Source organism: Carassius auratus, unplaced genomic scaffold, assembly GCF_003368295.1.
Source record: "Carassius auratus strain Wakin unplaced genomic scaffold, ASM336829v1 scaf_tig00017060, whole genome shotgun sequence".
Lineage (NCBI taxonomy): Eukaryota > Metazoa > Chordata > Actinopteri > Cypriniformes > Cyprinidae > Carassius > Carassius auratus.
The window spans coordinates 618,077-639,912 of NW_020524735.1; the positions used below are offsets into that span (position 1 = coordinate 618,077).

A 21,836-nucleotide genomic window follows, 5' to 3' on the forward strand; every position below is an offset into this window, starting at 1 on the left:
AAACAGACCTGTTGTGTGAATTACTTTTAAAATAACAACTATACTCGAGTCATCATACAAAATCTCGAAATCAATGCAAATTAGCTGGTCCAGTTTAATGTACAGGTTTTTTTTAAATGGCAAAAGCCTGTATCATACTGCTTTGCCTCATGCTGAATATGAGAAAAAATGATTTATTTTTAATGTCAGACCAATCAAAGATACATAGCTGCATTAGGTTGACAGGAATAATAAACAAGACTGTTAATCAATCTTTGATCACCAGTTTTAAATCGTTAAAAATAATGGGATCTTGAATTTTAGATAGCAGTTAAAGCAGTCATACTTTTTTTTTTTATATATATATATATAAAAGGCTATCACAATGTTTTAGTTCCGTTTTCTGTGCACAAAAGATAAAAAGCAAAAAGGGTCTAAAAATATACACAACACTAGAAAGGATTGGAAAGTAACAAAACAGCTTGTAATGTACATTTAGTATTTACAGTTATGCAAGTGGTTCCTTTCTGCCCTCTAACGGAGGATGACTATAAAATATATACATGTTTTATGAACCCCCTGACACCTGGACTTCCTGCCAGCATCAAGTCTGACTCGTGGGCTGCCTGTCATCTTGACTACTCAATCCAGAGCCGTGGCCAGTGTTGGTCTGAATAAAATTGTTGAGGCCATCAAAGCCTTGATTAAAGAGAAACTCAATATACCAGTTCCAGTACTTCCCGGTCTGAAATAACGAAAATAAAAGTCACTGTGAGGAATATTACAACAGGATATGACTGAGTAAAACCAAGCTCTCATGCTGATCTAAAAGAAGCATTTAATAAAATAAAATAAAAGAGATGATATAATGTTAGTACCTTTATGGAACCGAGATCCACATTCTTCCTTTCTGGCCAACACTGATAAAGAGAACACATAAATATTCATTGTTCTCCCCTTGCTTTAAATCTCAGAAGTACAATGCTGAATGTTACAGTCAGACCAAAAAAGGTACTTGTATTATTAAAGATAATGAAAACTCCAGTCTCATAGTTTCCATGAATAATAAAATGTGATTCTGTATTAATGGATCCTCTATAAAAGATACATTAATACCACATTTATCTCCTTGTCCAATCCTAAAGTTATTAAAAGTGGAGGATGTGCTGTCCCTGGTATTGACACACAAGGCTTTACACTTGATGCAAAATTATCATCTAATTATCTTGCGCAGCGGAGTCCCTTTCCTTCACTCCAAATGAAATGACAGTCAAGCAGCACTGTACTGTTACAAGCTCTTGTGCTTTTAAATGTCACTAGTGTAACAATATCTCACTCACCCTCTGATGAAATTCAATGGCATAACTGAAAAGCGCTGGGTGGTGGATTAGGTCAAAACGGCACCAGGGTTCTGCCACTTTGCTTAGAGAGATGAGATCCTTGTCAATCTCAATGTCTGAACCAGGGATGCACCAACAGGAGTTCCACATGGAGTTCACCATTGCTTGAAGGTTCCGATTAAATTCCTTGTACGTGTTCCTGCTAATGTGGAATGTTTGCTGTAATGCAAGAAAATATTAATCATAAAACTAAGAGAAAAAAAGTCAAGTCCTGTCAAGACATTTTAAGCTCAATAAAAATGTGGAAATTCAACTGGGATTCAATCAAGAAGACTCCTTTCATCTCCAGCAGGTAAGGTGAGGATTACAGCAATGGCCTCCAGGAGCTTCATTGTAAATTCTTAAAAGCTTGAAGGTCCTTCTAATTTACCCCTCCTAATTAAATAATTCAAAAACAAAACCTCTTGCATTCGCGCAGTTGGCATTTCATGACTTTGCTGTTCATTTTACGATACGGTATGCTCATTACCTCTCTCTGTTGCTCTTGTTTCTTAGCCAAGGTCAGATTCTTCCGGTACCTGAAAAAAGGGAATAACAGGATTGTATTAATTAAGTTAGCACATTATACAATAATTAATCCTGTTCTATTAAAATAAAAGATGTGACATGAAATTGTTAGGTCAGATATACACTAAAAGTTTGGGGTTGGAAAGTAGTAGCTTGGATATTCTTCTTCTTAAACATCTTAATTTCTGTTTCATGTGGCATGATGCGGAGTAAATGACAGACTTGTGAATTTTGGATGAACTATTCTTTTAAAGCCTTCACAGCAGCACTTAAAGTTAGCGTGCCGAAGCAGATGAAAGGATCTTCATACTTCATTTCATTTACTGCTTACAGGCACCTTGCCATAGCAATGTAATGCATTTGAAGGTTCAGGCTGTTGCCCACATTTTAGCCAGCAGCACACACACTGCCATGCAACTGCACATGCAATGAAGAGGAACTTACCTTTTCCCAGCTCACTCACCCAAAATTAGTTCTAGAAGATGCCTTTAATCTAGCATGGTTAGACTAACATCTCAAACGGATTGACCAGAATGATAAAATGACCCATGAAGCTATTATAGCTCTCATATAATACCTGTACATGATGTAACCAAGTCGATCCACGCTCACTGAGTCTGTGGCAAAGAGAGCTGGGTAGAAAACCCCAGCCGGAGGCATGATGATCAGAGGCAAACTGTACTTCAGAAACATGTCACACACCTAGATAAGAGGAGAGAAAAATTACTGTATTAGCACAAAGAAATTAACATCAGTTTTTGTTGCACTAAATCAAGTGGACTCAAATCAGGACACAAATCTTAGTGAAATTCAGACAGGAGCTTTAGTTGATGAGACTTTGCCAAGAACATCACGTTAATTAAGTTAATCATAGCGGAGTGTACCGTCTCATAGAAAGCAAGCGTCTGGTTGAGCAAAAGAACATGGCAGTTCTCCAGACGGAGTCCCTCAGATGCCAGCAATCCCACAAAGCGAACCAGCTCCATTACAGAGTCCATGAAGCCAGACAAGGTCATGGTCCTAGGAAGAATAGTGTATTATTCTTTTCACTCAATTTTTTGAAAGCATACACAAACTAACATATGAAAAAATGAGCTTTCCCTGCAGAACGTCCTATATTTATCCAGGAGAGAACAATAAATTAGCTTTAAATCACACCTAGCACACACCAGATGTGTCTTTGTGCTATGTGTTGCACCCACACAATTCACACATCACAGACCCAAAGCAAAAACTGGAATAATAAGCGTATGTCACACCATCGCAGTCAAACAGGGTTTTGCCCTTGATCATAATTTCTCCTTCAGCTGTGCACTTCAGTAATGTAATAAAAAAATGACCAAATCAGCAGCGAGAGAGAGAAGCAATACACGACAGGCGAGGGGAAAAAATCCTCCGCACTTCATTACACACCATTCCACAGAACACTTTTAGGGCAAACGAGGTTCAGATGGAGCCCGACCACAGGAGCAGTTCATTGATCTCTTTTAAATATAATATATAAAGAAAGCCGCAGTGGTAAACCTCAAGCGAGACTTTTAAGAGTATAATCGCTGGAGTGTGTTACCATTTCTTCAGATTATTTCTGCAATGTTTCCCAAGACAGTGAGTTTTTGACAGTCATTATAAACACTCAGGGCTCAGTAAAGTGCAAGTCACATTAAAGACAACAGCATTTGCATATAATTTAAATTCTATAAAGCAACATGTTTCCAAGACTATTCAGCTGGTAACAATGCTGGGATCATAATCAGGATTTGATTGGACCATTAAAATTGAAATATTTTTGGTTTTAATATTATTTTCTCTGCCTACAAGGCCTTGGTACTAACAAAAATAAAAGTTCTTTATTTTTAAGTTATTTTTGTAAACTAATAAATTGTGCAAAATAAGACTAGGGGTCATTATTAAACTAAATACTAGCTGTAATACATATACTCACATGGTGCTGTTGCTGTTAAGACTGATGTCCAAACCGCCCTCCAATGCGCTGACGGAATGCCATGTCAGCCACTTAACCAGCATGCTATTCAGACACTCGATGACACTACACTGTGAGGAGGACAATGTGAAAAGGCACATTCAGGAAAATCAAACCCTGCTTTCAATTGCTTTGAGCTTAATCACAGCACCACTCAAACAACACCTCAGAAAATGTAACGAGGTCACGACTCTGTGTAGAAAGAATAATTCACTTGTGTCTGAACTGTCTAAGCATTCATTGACAATCTGGATCACATGACCATGCTCGTGCTTGATACAAACAAACAGAAAGGAAGAAAAACAATACAATACAAACCTTGAAAAATACTGTGGAGGTAAAATAAAGTTGCTTCAGTGGCTCAAAGAGAAGTTTATGCATGTCTACAGACAAAGAAAAGAAACATTAAGTTACAGTTTTACTTTCATTAATTCTGTATTAAGCAATAAAATGTTCAAGACAACAAAATATGACGTCTAATCAACGAGCAATGTAGATATTCCATTATCATTCGTTTGTTCATGAATTCCTCTGGTTGCAGCAGAGGTAACTTACAGACGCTTGGCATCAAGGGGATGTCACTAAGAAGATCCAGGATCTGCGGCCGGAGCAGAGAGCCGTCCCACACACTCAGAAACTTATAAAGAAAACTCTCCGTACTGGAGAATCCCTCCTGAGAAACGAAAAAAAAAAAAAAAAAACAGTCAGCAGGGGATTTTACAAGTGGGAAGATCATACAGGAATGCAGAAGAGAAAGAAAGGAAGGCAGAAAAATGATTGATAGATGTCCTGGGGTTTGTGGTATAAACTGCCATATGTTTCTAATATTAAACATCCAACCTTGAGGCTGCCAAGGTTAATTTCCTATTGGGTAATATTTGTCTTCTGCTGCTAGGTCGTACCTGCAGGAACTGCTGTGAAAAGAGGATGGTGCTGAGAAAGCGACGGGCTTCAGAAGTGTTGTCAGAACTCCCATCCCCAGGACACAGTAAAAACTCTGCCCAAAACATACAAGAGCAAACTGCATTATGGTACTGAACTGAAATTTAAATGGGAACTATAAAGGCAGAGGGACTAGAGAACTTTAGACAAGCCTGAAAAGGTTTAGTATTGTGACATGGAAAATGTACCCTCTTGCAACGAGTGTCCAAGCCAAAAGTTAAGGCGCAGGGAGGCAGATTCATCCTGTACACAGTCCAGGTAGTGCAGAGCCAGAGATGATCCCAGAAGCGAACCCATCTGGGCAGGCAGCTGGAAACAAGGTATGACTTTAACATTACACAGAAACATGCATCTACACAACATAGAGACAGTATATCATAACCAAGAGCTGTCAAAACAGCTGGAGGCAAATAAACCAATTCAGTCATACTTCTGACTCCTTTGAGACCTGTACTGAAACTGACAGTTTAAGACAACAGTTTAGATGACACTTTCCACCATTCAACATTATCACTCTTTTCAAAAGCTGCAATTTGTGTCAGTCTGCAATCAGCCGCCTGACAATATGGGAATTCAACAAATAATAAATAAATAAAACTAAGTGACAGATTGACAACAGACATGGCTGATTCTTTCTGTAATTAACAAGCAAATGTATCATTCATCTGAGAAACGACTGATTCTAATGACGGAGTTGCCACAGTGAGAAAGATTCAATGATCTTTCCCCATGGCCACAAATGAGCTGTTTTTTCCACATGACTGACTCGACTGGGTTCTTTCTCAGTCCTTTCCTGTTGCAGACTGCAAAAATCACTCTAAATTGGTGCAGAAACACTATTCATATTCATTTTGTGCTGAATGAAGCATAAATGTCCTTTAAAAAGAGATTTAATAAGGCTTATCAGGTTAGTGCATCCATCAAGTAGATTCTTTGCGAGGTTTAATTGGATTCTGTAAATATTTTATGACTTGTCAACTGAGTGTGATATATATTGTTTAGTACTTAGAGATGACAGTGTTGATGAACATTATACAAGTGAAAGAAGTTTGACTACTGATAAATGGATAGTTCACTCAAAAATTACAATTCTGTCATCATTTACTCACGTTGTTCCAAACCTGTATAAGTTGCTTTCTTATATTGATCATAAAAGATATTTTGAAGTTGGTGGTTGCCATTGACTTCCATAGTATTTTCATACTTTCTTTTAATGACGTGCTCATTGATCGGTGTTGTGGAGGCTTGGCTACACCAAGTGGCCAAACTACAGCAGTGCAGATGTGTTTTGGTCTACTCATCAGATCGGGTAAATTTGTTGAATATTATGCAACAAGCCATTTTGTATTTAAAAATCCAAAGAAAATTTATTCAGTTTGATTGCCCAGTGTCTAACAAACAACTGGCCCCAAATAATGCTTCATTCTACAGACAAAGTCTGTTGTGAGTGAAAGAAAAAGATGTGTGCATTACCTCTATACTGTGAATGTTCTCCAGTAGCTCTTTGAAGGAACGGAGCTCCTGCAGGCAGAACACCTTGTTCGAGTTGCTGTCAAACGCCGAGCTCAAGGGAGGTATTGCTAGGTGATGTAGTTTCTATGGACATTAGATACATCCAGTTTATAGATTCAAAATGTAAGACTTTGACATTTTCTTTTTTGCTTTTAGGCAAGTTTGAAATTTGAAAACAACTGTTAAAAGTTGTGATGTTTATTACAGCCCTTATTTAACAGTGAGTGTTCTTTAAAGCTCTTTACAATATTACACAGATGAATTCTTACCCTCTTTCTAGTGGACGGCTTCTCTTTCACATCCAAACTGAGGCTCTGGTCAACTAAAACAGCACCCTTGTTTTTCCTCTGCACAGCACTCAGCGCTACCTTCCAGGTGGAACTGTGATTCTTAAATCCAGTCTGAAAATAAATAAATAAATAATAATAATTACAGTTTAAGAGTCTGAAACACCTGGCAGAAGAACAGAGTTCTGCTAGAGAAGTATTAAATACACTTACCCTTACTTTTGATGGAAGAGAGAGCGTCACTAGGTCTGGGCGAAAAACTTTGTAGAGTGCTAGAAGTTGGGTGAGAAATGGTTGTCTGCCCTAATAAGAAAAATGGAGAAACACAAAGTACTCGTCAAATGAGGTGTATCCAATTAAAAGAAACATTATCTGCCACTACAGTTTGTAAACATTTATAATAGGGACATTGAGGTGTTTATTCTGATAGTCTTTACCATTTTAGCCTGAATATCCAAAAGTTTCCTGACTCTGTACGGGTGAACTATGAAAGTATAAGTGAAAAAATATTAATAATAATCAGAATAACAAGTAAATAACATCATGTACTATTACAGCATACACAGATAAAAAATGTCAACCACTTATTCAACAGCTCACCATGTTCCCTCATGGTTAAAAGGTACAGCAAGTGGCAAATAAATGGGCACTGGAAGAAAACAAAAAACAGGCTAGTAAATTAACACAAACATTTAATTGTTTTATGCAATTATAAAATATAAGCCAGTATACTTAGAAACATAGACATTTTCTAAATTAATTAAGTATTTGCAGAGCACAACTAACCAGATTTTCTTCTGTCACAAAGCTGAAAATGAAGCCATAAATGGATCTCAAGTTGTCTTTGCAGTCAATCAGGTCAAAAACAGTGAGTACCCAGCGGACAAAGAGAACCTGAAAAGAAAACATGTTACTAAGAGACTGAACTAAATGTTTAAAATGGCAATGAAATTGAAGATGTGACAGATTATGTAATTTCATATCATGACATAAATGTACAGTATAACGGATTATATATAAAATAAAAAACACAATTTGAGATTTGGGTTATGCACACAAAAATAGAGTTAGAAGATTTTTGGCCTGCATGGGTAGGTTTTAGCTAAATAAATAATGGTCATAGCCCTAAACATAACCAAATAGAAATCTGTCATTCCACCATGTGTCTGAGACATGATTTTTTTATTAAAATGTAAATAATTAAATGAAAGACCTAATAAAAACTTTAATAAACAAGGTTAAATTTTTTTTAAAGGAAACACATGACTTTGACAATAAAATCTATAACATGTATTTAGAAAATCGATTACTTTTCATTTTCAACATTAATTTTGAGAACTATAAAGCAAAAGTAAATGACAGCCATCTCACCACTGACCAGGTATAATCGACAGCCCTTACCTGTGCATTCATTGGCATTTTCCCCGCACATAGCCAGGACACCCCCTTCACAACTGCCTCCTGCGGCACCACTGTGGCAGGTACGAGAAACTTCAGCACCCGGGTACAGTTCACAGTTCCTGGTGGACAAACTGAATTTAATGATCTGCGCCATAAACGACTGAAACCATGGAGTAACATTAGGATGAGATACTGCTTATATGTTTGATTGTGACCTGATGACTAAATTTCTCATTTTGAATCCATGCTCATGTAATCAACTAACTTACAGCTGAAGAAATCTGTGCATCCCCAGAAATTGTATTACCTGCGTTGAGGCTTAAAGCCAAGTCCAATAGCACTGTGATGAGCTCCGGAGGAAGACCCTTACTGAGAGCCACTGTCTCCACCACCAACATATTCCTCTCCAGCTCATCATTCCCCCTGACTACTGTGCCAGCTTCCACTGGAACATACACAAATACATGTAAACATATGTTATGACAATTAACTTGGGATCCAGTATCTGATGACGACACCCTCACAAAGAGATAAACAAAAGACCTAACAGTCTTGAAGAGAAATTGTCGGGGCACAAAAACAAAAGAACTGAAAGAACAACGAATTTAATTAAAAAAAAAATGCTTTTTACTACTAAAGTGTAATGCACTAACGTTGCTTTTGTAATCCGTTTCTATAATGTTGTAAACTGCACTTACCCTGAGACAAATACTTCACCGCGAGACCAAAGGGATCCGCCTCGCCTTTTCGCTTTTCCTTTTCTGCCAAACGCAAACTTCTGTTGCTCGCAGAGGAGTCTATTTCTCCAGACGGCTCGGAGACTAACCCCGCCAGGCTAGATAAATCGGACATCATTCGCTACATTATATTATTATTTGTTATCTGTCGTGTGTTTGTCTCGGTCGCTGAAGTAACATATTCAAACCAAACGCCAAATCTGCCGCGACCGTTTGGACATGCGCACTGCATCACTTCCTGTACGAAATGAAAGCGGCTATGTTATAATATAAATAGGTTATTAATATGATTGTGTTTTAGAATTTACGTTATTATTATTTTTTTTGCCATTTAAATAGTAACAATGCAAATTAGATGCGCCCGCAAATAAATACCGCAAGAAGTTACACTAGAGTGCATATTTTACACTGATAATATTTTATATACGGGTACTATGGCTTAAGAGAAATTCCTCTAATGGGTGGTTTTGGGTTAAAAAGGTCTATATTCATAAAAGTCCGTAATCTCGGTATCACTGCTAGGCTACTACCAGAGAATGTCTAAGATGGCGAGAAGTTTCACTCTCACTACACTTCCGGCTTCTGAACTGGTTGCAGTTCCACTCTGACTCCATATGAGGGCGCTCACATGACGAGTGCAGAATGAATGGAGGTCAATGGCTCAAAATCAAAGAAATTGCTGTGTGTTAGATTTTTAGCGCACTTATTTGTTTTAAAAATCTTTTAAAATGTCAATGACGTCATACACATTCACATTCATTAGCAGAATGCTAGCGTGTTATGGGCAACAACAACTCAACCTGTAAGAAATCGAAATGACATAAGAACTCGTTCATTCAACTTTCGACCTATAACCCATGTTGAACTTGCAAAACCTACAATCAGATCTGAGATTTCTCAAAGGCAATCGGGTGAAAGGGACAAATTTAGCCGTCTAGCCCCATAGACTCCCATTCATTTTGCACTCACGGCGATCGCCCCCAGTGGAACTCTGGTGGTACTGCAACCAAAATTTGGTACAATAGGACTTAATAGGGAGTGGGAAGGCTCTCCGTAGACAGGCTCTGCTACTACTGAACACCAGAGCCTGATCCACTCGTCTACTTCATGTGATATTTTATGGTGGTTTGGAAACTGACGTAGAAAGGTCATGTCTGCCACCTACTGGAGAGCGTGTGGAACGTCAAAGTGGTGGAAACATGAATTAAAATATACATTATAACAGCAGAATATCAGAACAAATTTTGAGACAAGAAGATACTGATTTTACTATATTTGATAAATAGATATGTTGGTATTAAAAGGTAAAAAGTTTAAAAGAAAAAAAAAGGCTGTGTTGATACTACTATGAAGAATATACTATTCAAGTACATTATGCTTTAAATATTTATTTTGGTGGATTGGAAATAGTTTTTTGAGGATATTTGTTTTTGTTTGTAGAACTAGTTACCATTGCAAATGAGCTTAAATATACTGAATATTATGTATGCTACAAAATTTATAAGCATAAATATTGTTGACAAATTTACAGTCTGTTTTGGACAAGAATATGCTGATGGTAACATATTCTATTCATATTCAAATTTGTTAAGTAAAAAGTGAGCAAGACATAAAAATCATTCACAAGTGATGTTTTTAATACTGTCACCAAACTCCATGATAAACTGCATAAAGGTTTTATTGTTAGCAACTGCATGCATAAACATCAGTTTATTCCCTCACTGTCAATAGTGTAATATGACCCATTCTGTGTAAACTAAGAATGCACAATACTAGCTGGGCATTCTGGTAAAGGTTTAGACACAGGCCATGTTCTCCGTCAGGTATTTTTATGCAGTTACAAACTGCAAATGATCAGTATACAGCCAAACCTATCAGATAAGTTTCTCAATTCTACTCCCCCAGCACTGTGCATTTTGAATGAATCACTTATTTAACACACCTGATTCATTTCATCAGTTTATTTGTTGTGATGCATAACCTGAATCAAGTATGAAGAATTAGTGGGACACTTCAAGTGATCAGTGGTGGGTTTTCAGGAACAGTATAAAGGAACAAACTGATCTAAAGAAAACAGAGTAAATGTAAAAATCTGAAAAACACAAAAACAATTGTATATTTTAGCTATTTAAGAATAAAATAAGTTTGGTAGTTCTTTGTCTCAAAAGGAGAAAGCAACCGCAGAATCCAAGGATACAATTTTTATTGGATTTAGTATTTCAAGACTCAAACTAGAAAAATCGAATAAGATCAAAGAAACAAAGGAATTATTATTATATGTAAATTAAGAAATAACAGATACAGTAAGATTAATAATATTTAGAACTTATTTGTAACTTAAAAAAACTGCTTTTATGTTTTCCTTTTTGATGGATGCAACAGATTTTGAGGCAACAGAAAAGCTATCCGTGTGCCATCTGACTATAACCTTTTAACAAATGATATACAGCATTTCTTAATACAAAAAAAAAAAATCTTAATGTAAACAGAATTGGTTTTGTACAGTATTCATTGACAGTAGTTCAAAAAGTAAATAAAACATCACAAAAATGGTTGACAACTGAATTACCTGTATCACAGTGGAATCGTAAAAGTGGCATTCAATGCAGGGCAAAAACAATAATAATAAATACAGCAGGGCTTAACAGTAGTTTAATCTTTTGTTGCAAAACCACAGCCAATACAGTTGCCACAATAGTGATTATCCAAATTGAATATTTGTATTTTAAGAAGTATTACAGGTGAGACATGAGGTAAAGGTAACATAAGATCTGGTTTTCAGGCAGCTGTTATGTAGCTGTGGGACATAAATCACCTTTTGGGTCTACTGTTTTTTTTTGTTTGTTTTTTTCGAGCATCTTCTCCTACTATCCAGAGAAACAGATCTGCTGCAAGGCGCTCTTTGTGAAATTGTGTAGCTAAGAAACTTTGACTTTGTTCTTTTCCTGGGCAGTGATCTGCTCTTCTCGTCTCTCCTCCCTCTCGGGCCGGTCCTCGCCCTGACGAGCAATGAGCAGCCGACACGTCAGCAAAATACCAAACACCAGGGCATGGGCGTAGCGTTTTAGAGGATCTCCAACCAGCTGGTGGAAGAAAAGCACCGCTAGCATGACCAGCAGCAGAATAAAGTTGGCCACGTCTTTTGGTCTCCCGGGCACAAGGGTCAGAACAATTCCACATCCCACCTCAAGAGTGCCGATAATCTTGCGGAGAAGTACAGAAGAAACGCCAATTTTTTTCAATGCTGGAAGGGCCTTTGCATAACTCTTGTAAGCGCTTTTCTGGAAAGAGGACGTAAACATGAAATGTACAATTTTATCAATAATATATATGTAACTATCTATTATGTTCATTGCAAAAATCACTGATGAAATTATGAAATAGATTTTTTTATTAATATTATTATTATGCTATTTTTATTTTTATTTTTTTATTATTTTAATGCTCACATTGACCCAACTGTATTGCATTGAACTGTACTGTAATTTATTAAATATATAATATATGTGAACATGTCTGACATCAGCACAGCAGCTGCTGCACCTGCAGATGGAAGATAGAATTTGCTGGAAAGCGGCGCCATTGCTTTATCAGAAGGATTGTTTTAGAACGACATCACAAAATAAGCATCATACGTCATATCTTCTTCTGTTCATCAACATATAGGCTAGTGACAATGCCCCTGAATTTTCGAGATACCCCTACCGGAGGTAGAACTAAACCCAACAATGTTTTTCCTCATCTCTAAGGTCTCCCATATATGAAATGGATTCTTGGCTAAAAATATTTTACTGCTAAGATTGTTAAATTAACAGATATTGTTATACACCACAAAACCAATAAAGGACTAAAATATAGCCTGTCCGTATGGGAGTTAAGGCATGTAAACTAATGTAGATCAATCACACAAGCTCTGAGAGCTTTGAAACTTGACATGTTTGTAGTCAGGAAGTTGATTTAACTACTAGAAAAGACTGGATGTGAATATCTTGATGTATGGAATAAATAGAGACATGTAAACACATATCTAAAATAAGCGGACATGCACAAATTCAATATCTATGCAGAATGTTTTCATTTACTTTGTGCTTGCTTTGCCTGGCATTATCATAGAAACACATATGATGGCTTGTTGGAAAGGTGGGGTTGTGCTGAATCCAGCAATACCAAATATGTAAATATATGATAAAAGAGAAGTGTTCTGTCACTCAATGTATGATGTGTCCAAAATGAATGAAAATGGAACACTGACATAATTGAGTCCAAACCCATTCATTATCAGTGGTGAGAAGAATGTTGAGAAATTCAAATATAAGAGACATCAAAAAATATTTAATATGGCACCTTGTACTATATGGAAACAAAGATTGAAATCGAAAGATAACACCTTACCATAGCACAAACAGGAGACCAGGAGTTTTAACTTAATGAACTTTTTAATAAAACTATAACTTAACTTCACACAATACAACTTAAATTACCGTCTTAAATAAAACAAATGGCAATCTAACTAAAGAAACAAACACTCTTCGGGGAAATGAGCCCTGTCTGCTCAGGCTGTTTAGTTTATTTTCTAGCAGCAACCATTTGGAACATCAACTGCTTTTGGTAACCATTGGAGAAGGGTCTGGCTGCAGACTTGCACTTGCACTCTCAGACACTGCTTCTGCTAGCGACGTCACTTGCAGTCTTTATTTTTTATTTTGTTCTATTTATTGATAACTTTTTGTTTGAATTTCCCAACATTTTATAACAGTTGCCATGTGGCGAAGACTAGAAAAAATAAACTGAATTACAATGTCAATTGCAATCGCTACTTGCACTCTCCGCTACCTGTGACATCACTTGCAATCAACACAAATCGTGCATGTTGCCACTGGAGACAACACGCTGTGGTTGTGATTAAACGATTAAAACTAATTTAGTACTATAACGTACAGGGTCCTGCAAGAAAAAGACAAGCACAGACCTTGGCCACAGAACATCAGAATATGAACGCAATGAACAAAGTCTTTCGTTACGCGTTTTCCTCCTGTAGAAAAAAACTAACACTTAATATGGCATAATGTATTCAGACACATTAAGTTCAATTAAAAGATCAAATTCGATATATAGTTATTATTCAATGTACTGCAAGTCAAGCAGATGGCTATGAACACAATGTGCAAACTTTGTCCTCCCATACAACATAACGCTTAATGTGGCCTAATAACAGACCAAGATGATAAAGACAATTTAGTAGGCCTAGGCTAGCCTATATGTCTTGTTGTTGACTAAGTATATACAGACAAGCAAATATGAACGGGCATTATGCATTAAGTGATTTTAAAGGATCAACTCCGTACAGGCAAACAGACGAGTACAGAATGCAGTGCGTTAAATTGTACTTTAAACGTTTTCCTCCTATAGAAAATCATTATAAATAAAACACATAATGTAGGTTAATGGTGTAGACAGTTGTAGACAGTTTATTCTATATGGAAAAATGCTTAATGTGAAACTTTGCGTGTTGCGTTTATTCTGGGCTCACCTGCTTGCCTCTACATATTAGTTATGTATTTTAATAAAGTAGAGAAGCATGAGTTTGGCCTTTCTCATCTATGTCCATTATGCCACATTTTGCGGTATGTGAGGAAAATACTATATACATATTCCTTATATTAATGAACTGTACATTTAATTTGATATTTTAATAGCATCGTAATATATTAAGCCATGTTAAGTGTTTTTTTTTCTATGCTTAGCTAGAGACTTTGTGCAAATGTTCATATTCTGGTGTTCTGGCCATGGATTTGCCGATCTTGTCTTTTTCTTGCAGGACCCTGTACGTTATAGTACTAAATTAGTTTTAATAATTTAATCACCACCACAGCGTCTTGTCTCCATTGGCAACATGCACGATTTGTATTGATTGCAAGTGATGTCACAGGTAGCGGAGAGTTCAAGTAGCAATTGCAAGTGACATTGTAATTTAGTTTCTTTTTTCTTGTCTTCACAACCTGGCTTTATAAAATGTTGGGAAATTCAAACGAAAAGTAATAAAAAAAATAAACAAAATAAAATAAAGACTGCAAGTGATGTCACTAGCGGAAGTGCAAATGTCTGAGTGTGCAAGTCTGAGAGTGCAAGTACAAGCCTGCAGCCAGACCCTCTTGAAACATTTTGGGGTCAACCCCCCATGATGTTACAACTGCAGCACACCACTCATCCACATTGTCATCAGTGACAAAGTGGGTCATATTTGGACAGTCAGGGCAAGAGCAAAACCCTGTGCAGGTCAAGCCCACAGAAAGACACTGGCATTTGGTGGCATCAGTGCAGTTTCCATCTTGACAGTAGAGGTGGGTGAGGTCTCTAACTCCTTTAGGTGCTGGTGCCTTCTGGAACATCACAGATTAAATGCAGCCACCTTCTCTGAGCCTCCATCCTCTACCAACTGGGATCCAGAGAAGAGGTTTGGCAAGGTGGCTGTGATGCCACACTGCTGTTTGGTACACGGCTCTCAGCACATGTTGCTGGAAGCCATCTTCTGTTGGGGGTAGATTTGCTTCTGACACCTCAGCTCATCCAGGTTGGTGCTAGGATGCCCATCTTGGTGCCTCTTCTTTGTCTTTCAAGATCTTTGATTGAGTGTTGGTGGTCATATCTATCAAAAACTATAACGACACAGCTGTTACCTTCCTTTCCCATTAAAGTTGCGATCTTTTTCCAGACACACTCACCCAGGTCATTGTACGTTTGAAAGGCTGAATCATTGAGCATTTGAAGAAGATCCATGCCATCAATGATATATGCTGATGGTTCTTTTACACTTGGCAGCTGCTGTTGTCTTCTTTATGCTTCCATCATCAAAAAACAAAGAGGGTGGGACAAAATCATGTTTAATCTGAGATACGAGATTTTTATGACTTGGGAGCGGGGAGATACGAGGTTATGCACTCATTGATAAGAATGATACAGACACAGACGTCGCTGCTGCCAGCAGTGTTCATCAAAGTCTGCGGTCGTGTCGAGCCTTTTGACAAGAGATAAGGCTTTAAGGGGTAACTAAACCCCTGGTCAGAGCCTGACTCCACCCACTGGCAATATTTGAAAAATGCTGAAAAGTGGGCAGAGCACAGCGGAGATAGAGGGGACAAACCAAGGGCAGGGCTGAGCCGGTGGGGCGTGAACCTGAGACCCTCAGTGACAGATTAATTGACAGCTGCTGAGTCGCTAAAATGGAGAGTGACTCTAGTGACACAAGTAGTTTTGCAACAGAGCGTTCATTTGAAGTAGAGGACTTTTCTCCCCCACCTTCACCTGAAGTGGAGGATGTCGAGGTGTCTGAGGACACAGGGCCAGGGCCTGAGCCATATCAATTCAAGCCACTGGCTCAAACTGCGGTCTTAACTCCCGGATTCTGATAGGCATCCGATGATGCTAGCGAAGCAGCCGTGCAAGAGAGAATGGGCCAGTCTCCGAGTAAGGCACTGCGTCGCTTTTCAGCGTGAGCTGTGTGGAGCATTACAGCTGTGTGGAGCATTACCGAAGCATTACAGCTATGGATTTTTAACAAAACAAGCCTACTCAAATGTATCTAACCTAACGATTTTAATTCGTTATTGTAAGAAATGAAAAAGAGTTATGCAAAGATAGGCTTACTTGGCGCCAGTAGACAGACCTTTTTTCTCCCATAAATAAAACCTGTTAGCCTACTTGGGGCATTTTACATGCACAGTGCCAACTTTGTGTCAGTAAAATAATAATAAAAACAATAATTTAATGCTGGTATCCAAAACATTTAATTCAATACAAGTAGAATTAGAAATTAGATACATTTTAAAACTTCAATGCACATGTATAATAAGCCTAGTAATAATAACCCTAGTACTATCGATCATAACATACTTCTACAGAGACTGGAAAACTGGGTTGGGCTTTCTGGGATGGTACTCAAATGGTTCAGGTCATACTTAGAAGGGAGAGGCTATTATGTGAGTCTATTAGAGCATAAGTCTAAGTGGACGTCCATGACATGTGGAGTGCCACAAGGGTCAATTCTTGCACCGCTCTTGTTTAGCCTGTATATGCTTCCACTAAGTCAAATAATGAGAAAGAACCAAATTGCCTATCACAGCTATGCTGATGATACCCAGATTTACCTAGCCATATCTCCAAATTACTACAGCCCAATAGGAGGATCTTTGATGACATCTTTGTATGCATACGCGAGTGGTTGTGTGGCAACAAAACAAACAGTATGGCGGGCTGTAAAGACGCAACGAGCACTTTCAAGTGAGTTAAGGCCCGTTCACACCAAGCACGATAACTATAAAGATAACTATAAAGATAACGATATTAGCGTCCACACCAGCGAACGATATTGTCTGTGTATTTTAAGCGGACGCGGCACGTCTGCTGCTTTAAATTCTCAAGCTCATTACAGCAGGATTGATTCTGATTGGTTGGCAATGTTTTATCGTTCATCAGGGGGAAAAATCGTTCTGAAAGTGATTCCAACGATATCGTTTCTTTATCGTTATAGTTATGGTGTGGACTCTGCTATTCTTTAATATTGAGAACGATTTTTAGAACTATATCTTTATCGTTATCTTTATAGTTATCGTGCTTGGTGTGAACGGGCCTTTAGCGGGCAAAATCCTCAATATATAAGCACTTTAACAACTGAAGACCGGAGGAGGTATGGAGAGAAGCTCAAAATTTGTATTGGTGACAAAATCGAAGCTATTCAAAGCCCATATGAGATCTGGGATGACAAAAAACGTTGGTCCGACTCGTCCGTGTCTTGACCACGAATCTGCTGGGGAGACATTTATTCTTATTTAATAGAAACCCCTGGACCCTTCACTCATGAAAGATTAAAGGCTTTCAAAAGTCTGAAGGCCTATGATTATTTTGTTTCTCGAAAAGTTGGGCCAGTCTTTTCTGCCAAGCAGAAAGCAGTGACCTGCGACTGCAAATCCGGGTAAGTCTTCATTGATCAGTGTTCTTATTTACTTATTTATTTACTGAAAATGTAGTGACTGTTGTACCAATTCAATTGTGTTCAGTGTGAGACTTTCAATGGCGTCTGTACTAATGGTGAAAAATTGTATATCACAGCTTACACATTTCTCCTTCTTTCAAATCCAGTCTTGGAGAAACATGCAGTCGTGTAGCAGCTTTAATGTTTAAAGTAGAAGCAGCTGTCAGGATAGGACTTACAAATGCTGCATGTACTAGTGAGGCTTGCAGCAAAGCACAGCTACAGAATGATGTGAGGAACATAGTCTGGGTGCTGTGGATTGCGGTTTGGGACACCTGAATCAGAAAGCGAAAACATATGACTCGGTTGATTTGACTCAGTTTTATTTATTTTTATTCAATCTTCTATAAATACATAGTCACTAAGACTTACCATGAACAAAATGTGCCTCACAAACTCGATCAGAAGCTGCAGGCTTTCTTCGGAGCGTCCAGGTTCAATCGCCTAATTGCACGCAACCATTTCTTTCATTTTTCCTTTTCGGAGGGAATTCGAAAAAACTTTTTATCAGGCCCCCAACTAACCGTACAATCGACCACACAGCAAGAGTGAACCATCCTCTTCTCTAAATCCTCCTCCAAACGTGCAAAACAATCAAATTACAGGTATCTAGCGGTGTTTCCTGCCACACGATTCCCATGATGCAACGCGACAAACATAAACAATGACGTCACAAAAGATCCGCCTATTGACTCCCTCTGCCAATGCATTGATAAAATTAATAGTTGGATGTGCCAGAGCTTTCTTCAGCTAAACAAGGAAAAAACTGAAGTCATTGCATTTGGAAACAAACATGAAGTGTTCAAGGTGAATGCATACCTTGACTCTAGGGGTCAAACAACTAAAAATAATGTCAGGAATCTTGGTGTGATTCTGGAGACCGGTCTGAGTTTCAGTAGTCATGTCAAAGCAGTAGCTAAATCAGCATACTATCATCTCAAAAACATTGCAAGAATTAGAGGTTTTGTTTCCAGCCAAGACTTGGAGAAACTTGTTCATGCCTTTATCACCAGCAGGGTGGACTATTGTAATGGGCTCCTCACTGGCCTTCCCAAAAAGACCATTAGACAGCTGCAGCTCATCCAGAACGCTGCTGCAGGATTCTGACTAGAACCAGAAAATCTGAGCATATCACACCAGTCCTCAGGTCCTTACACTGGCTTCCAGTTAAATATAGGATTGATTTTAAAGTACTTTTACTCGTATATAAGTCACTAAATGACCTAGGACCGAATTATATTGCAGATATGTTCACTGAATATAAACCTAACAGAGCACTCAGATCACTAGGATCAAGTCAGTTAGAAATACCAAGGGTTCACACGAAACAAGGGGAGTCCTCCTTTAGTTACTATGCTGCCTGCAGTTGGAATCAGCTTCCAGAAGAGATCAGATGTGCTAAAACACTAGTCACATTTAAATCTAGACTCAAAACTCATCTGTTTAGCTGTGCATTTATTAAATGAGCACTGTGCAATGTCCGAACTGATTGCACTATATTTTCACTTTTTTTTAATGTAAAATCATTTTCCAACTGTTTTTAAATTCATTTTAGTTTAGTTTTTTTTATAATTTTAAAAGTTTTAAAATTGCTTGTCTTTATTTTTATTATTTTTCTTCATGATTATTTTACTTTATTTTATGTAAAGCACTTTGAATTACCATTGTGTATGAAATGTGCTATATAAATAAACTTGCCTTGCCTTGCCTAGTAATAAGTAGACATTTAAAATACATCAATAACTGATATCATAGTTTAAAACAGATAAAATCAGAGTTAAGGCTTGCTTTATGTGTTGCTCGATGAGGATTTCTCAATCGTTGCGACTTTAAATCCTGAGGACACAAAATGCCGTGGAAGTTCCTGCCGCGGAGTGAAGAAGAGGTGGCGTTACGAGGATTCTCAGACAGTTGAAGTGTCCAATGGAGTTAAGAGATTTGCTCTCAATCTATTTTCAACACTTTAGATTGTTTACCATGTGGGGTTTAGCATTGAATTGTGAAAAAATATGAAATAGACAAAATTTGGACATGCGAGGATTCTGCCTGTCAGTGACAATATTTTAATAAAGGTGTTCCATTCCAATGTTAACCTGATTCAATTGGATCTGTGGTTCATATGAATTGTAAAGTATACTGTGCATTATGAAATGTATCATTATTAAATGTATCATAAATATAGATCAGCACTTGCCTAATGTAAGTTACTTTGCAGTAACCATGAATTTGTCAACATTCTTCTCACCACTGAGGCTATTTTGTCCAGCGTTCTTTCATTTTGGACACCTCATACATTGAGTGACAGAACACTTCTCTTTTATTATATATTTACATATTAATAATTTAAGTTGTATTGTGTGAAGTTAAGTTATAGTTTTATTAAAAAGTTCATTAAGTTAAAACTCCTGGTCTCCTGTTTGTGCTATGGTAAGGTGTTATCTTTCGATTTCAATCTTTGTTTCCATATAGTACAAGGTGCCATATTAAATATTTTTTGATGTCTCTTATATTTGAATTTCTCAACATTCTTCTCACCACTGATAATGAATGGGTTTGGACTCAATTATGTCAGTGTTCCATTTTCATTCATTTTGGACACATCATACATTGAGTGACAGAACACTTCTCTTTTATCATATATTTACATATTTGATATTGCTGGATTCAGCACAACCCCACCTTTCCAACAAGCCATCATATGTGTTTCTATGATAATGCCAGGCAAAGCAAGCACAAAGTGAATGAAAACATTCTGCATAGATATTGAATTTGTGCATGTCCGCTTATTTTAGATATGTGTTTACATGTCTCTATTTATTCCATACATCAAGATATTCACATCCAGTCTTTTCTAGTAGTTAAATCAACTTCCTGACTACAAACATGTCAAGTTTCAAAGCTCTCAGAGCTTGTGTGATTGATCTACATTAGTTTATATGCCTTAACTCCCATACGGACAGGCTATATTTTAGTCCTTTATTGGTTTTGTGGTGTATAACAATATCTGTTAATTTAACAATCTTAGCAGTAAAATATTTTTAGCCAAGAATCCATTTCATATATGGGAGACCTTAGAGATGAGGAAAAACATTGTTGGGTTTAGTTCTACCTCCGGTAGGGGTATCTCGAAAACTAAAGCACTTTTTGACCATTTGTCACTAGCCTAATACATGCGCATTGTGATGTCATAATTGACCTATTTATGCGGTAATGAAACAATGTTGCGGCTGTGCACAGAATGCGCTGTTCAGCTGCTCCAGTCGTGTTCAATCGTTTCACATAATTCGACTCATACACAGGAATCTAATTATGTCGTTCTTATATCTGAGATTATAAATGGTATTAAACGGATATTGACTTACATTCACCTCCACAGCCAATACGAAGAATAAAAATTATATACTAGCACAAGCTGCACCAACAGCACAAGCGGACATTTTATAGAAAATGCACAAACAGTCCGTTACTTTGGCCCACCCCCTCCTAAAACAAAGCATTTGCTTAATATGGATACTGCTAAGCGACGACCACTTACCATTTCACTATATGCCTCTTTGCTCAACCGTGGTGTGAGTTTAATTGTACCCATGAACACGAAGAACATACCCAGTGCAAAGGAAAGGGCGACAATAGTTACGGTTCTTGGCGAGGCCATCTTCTGTAAAGTCTCCTTTCGATTGGCATCCGTTGTCCCGCTCCAGGTTTCTTCACTGTCCTGCTGAAGATGCTGAAGGGGGGGAAGGGCTGATGGATACAGTCAAATATGGCTGCATGTAATTCCGCTTCAGTACCAGGAATCACCATGAGAGGGAGATCAATGTCATGAAGCAGTGCAACACTAGGGGGCGTCAGAAAACTTAGATTAGGATACGAACTCAACAACTCTACTGTTTGGTACCTGAAGGAAAATGGCTTCACTGTGTAGCCTATTTAGCCATTCTTAATCTTATTTCATATGGCTTTATCATTTTTGTAAAAAATAAAATAAAATAATAATAATAAAATGTAATACAAATTACATTAAATTACCCATGCGACAAATGCTCAAATTAAATATTAAAT

General features: G+C 37.6%; 2 protein-coding genes across 3 annotated transcripts; both read right to left on the reverse strand.

Moving 5' to 3' along the window:
* Window positions 1-157: 157 nt before the first annotated feature.
* On the reverse strand, window positions 158-8,982 carry LOC113075444 (centromere protein I-like). Of its 2 annotated transcripts, XM_026248161.1 has the most exons (20): window positions 8,708-8,981; window positions 8,317-8,454; window positions 8,010-8,128; window positions 7,395-7,502; window positions 7,209-7,257; window positions 7,046-7,092; window positions 6,822-6,911; window positions 6,591-6,722; window positions 6,283-6,405; window positions 4,998-5,118; window positions 4,770-4,864; window positions 4,423-4,540; window positions 4,186-4,250; window positions 3,829-3,938; window positions 2,771-2,906; window positions 2,464-2,588; window positions 1,849-1,897; window positions 1,320-1,538; window positions 858-899; window positions 158-724 (listed from the first exon to the last, which is right to left on the reverse strand). In XM_026248161.1, the coding sequence occupies exons 1-20, from the start codon at window positions 8,862-8,864 to the stop codon at window positions 584-586; spliced, it is 2,184 nt and encodes a 727-aa protein (XP_026103946.1). In that variant the 5' UTR covers window positions 8,865-8,981; the 3' UTR covers window positions 158-583. The 2 variants fall into 2 exon arrangements, with proteins under 2 accessions (XP_026103946.1, XP_026103947.1); XM_026248162.1 differs by lacking the exons at window positions 158-724; window positions 858-899; window positions 1,320-1,538 and adding an exon at window positions 1,560-1,754 and having other exon boundaries at window positions 8,708-8,982.
* A 2,400-nt stretch (window positions 8,983-11,382) lies between these two features.
* LOC113075445 (transmembrane protein 35A) lies at window positions 11,383-21,566 on the reverse strand. The gene is made up of 2 exons (XM_026248163.1): window positions 21,310-21,566; window positions 11,383-12,027 (listed from the first exon to the last, which is right to left on the reverse strand). Exons 1-2 carry the CDS (start codon window positions 21,427-21,429, stop codon window positions 11,665-11,667), a joined length of 483 nt encoding a protein of 160 aa, XP_026103948.1. The 5' UTR covers window positions 21,430-21,566; the 3' UTR covers window positions 11,383-11,664.
* Between the last annotated feature and the right edge of the window lie 270 nt (window positions 21,567-21,836).

Excerpts from the sequence above, each read along its gene's own strand:
- LOC113075444 (XM_026248161.1), bottom strand. The coding sequence starts at position 8,864 with ATGATGTCCGATTTATCTAGCCTGGCGGGGTTAGTCTCCGAGCCGTCT. Across the intron at positions 7,503-8,009 it reads AAATGCCAATGAATGCACAG|GTTCTCTTTGTCCGCTGGGT; the intron begins GTAAGGGCTGTC and ends TTTTCTTTTCAG. Across the intron at positions 900-1,319 it reads CCATTGAATTTCATCAGAGG|TGTTGGCCAGAAAGGAAGAA; the intron begins GTGAGTGAGATA and ends TCTCTTTATCAG.
- LOC113075445 (XM_026248163.1), bottom strand. The coding sequence starts at position 21,429 with ATGGCCTCGCCAAGAACCGTAACTATTGTCGCCCTTTCCTTTGCACTG. Across the intron at positions 12,028-21,309 it reads AAGAGGCATATAGTGAAATG|AAAAGCGCTTACAAGAGTTA; the intron begins GTAAGTGGTCGT and ends TCCTCTTTCCAG.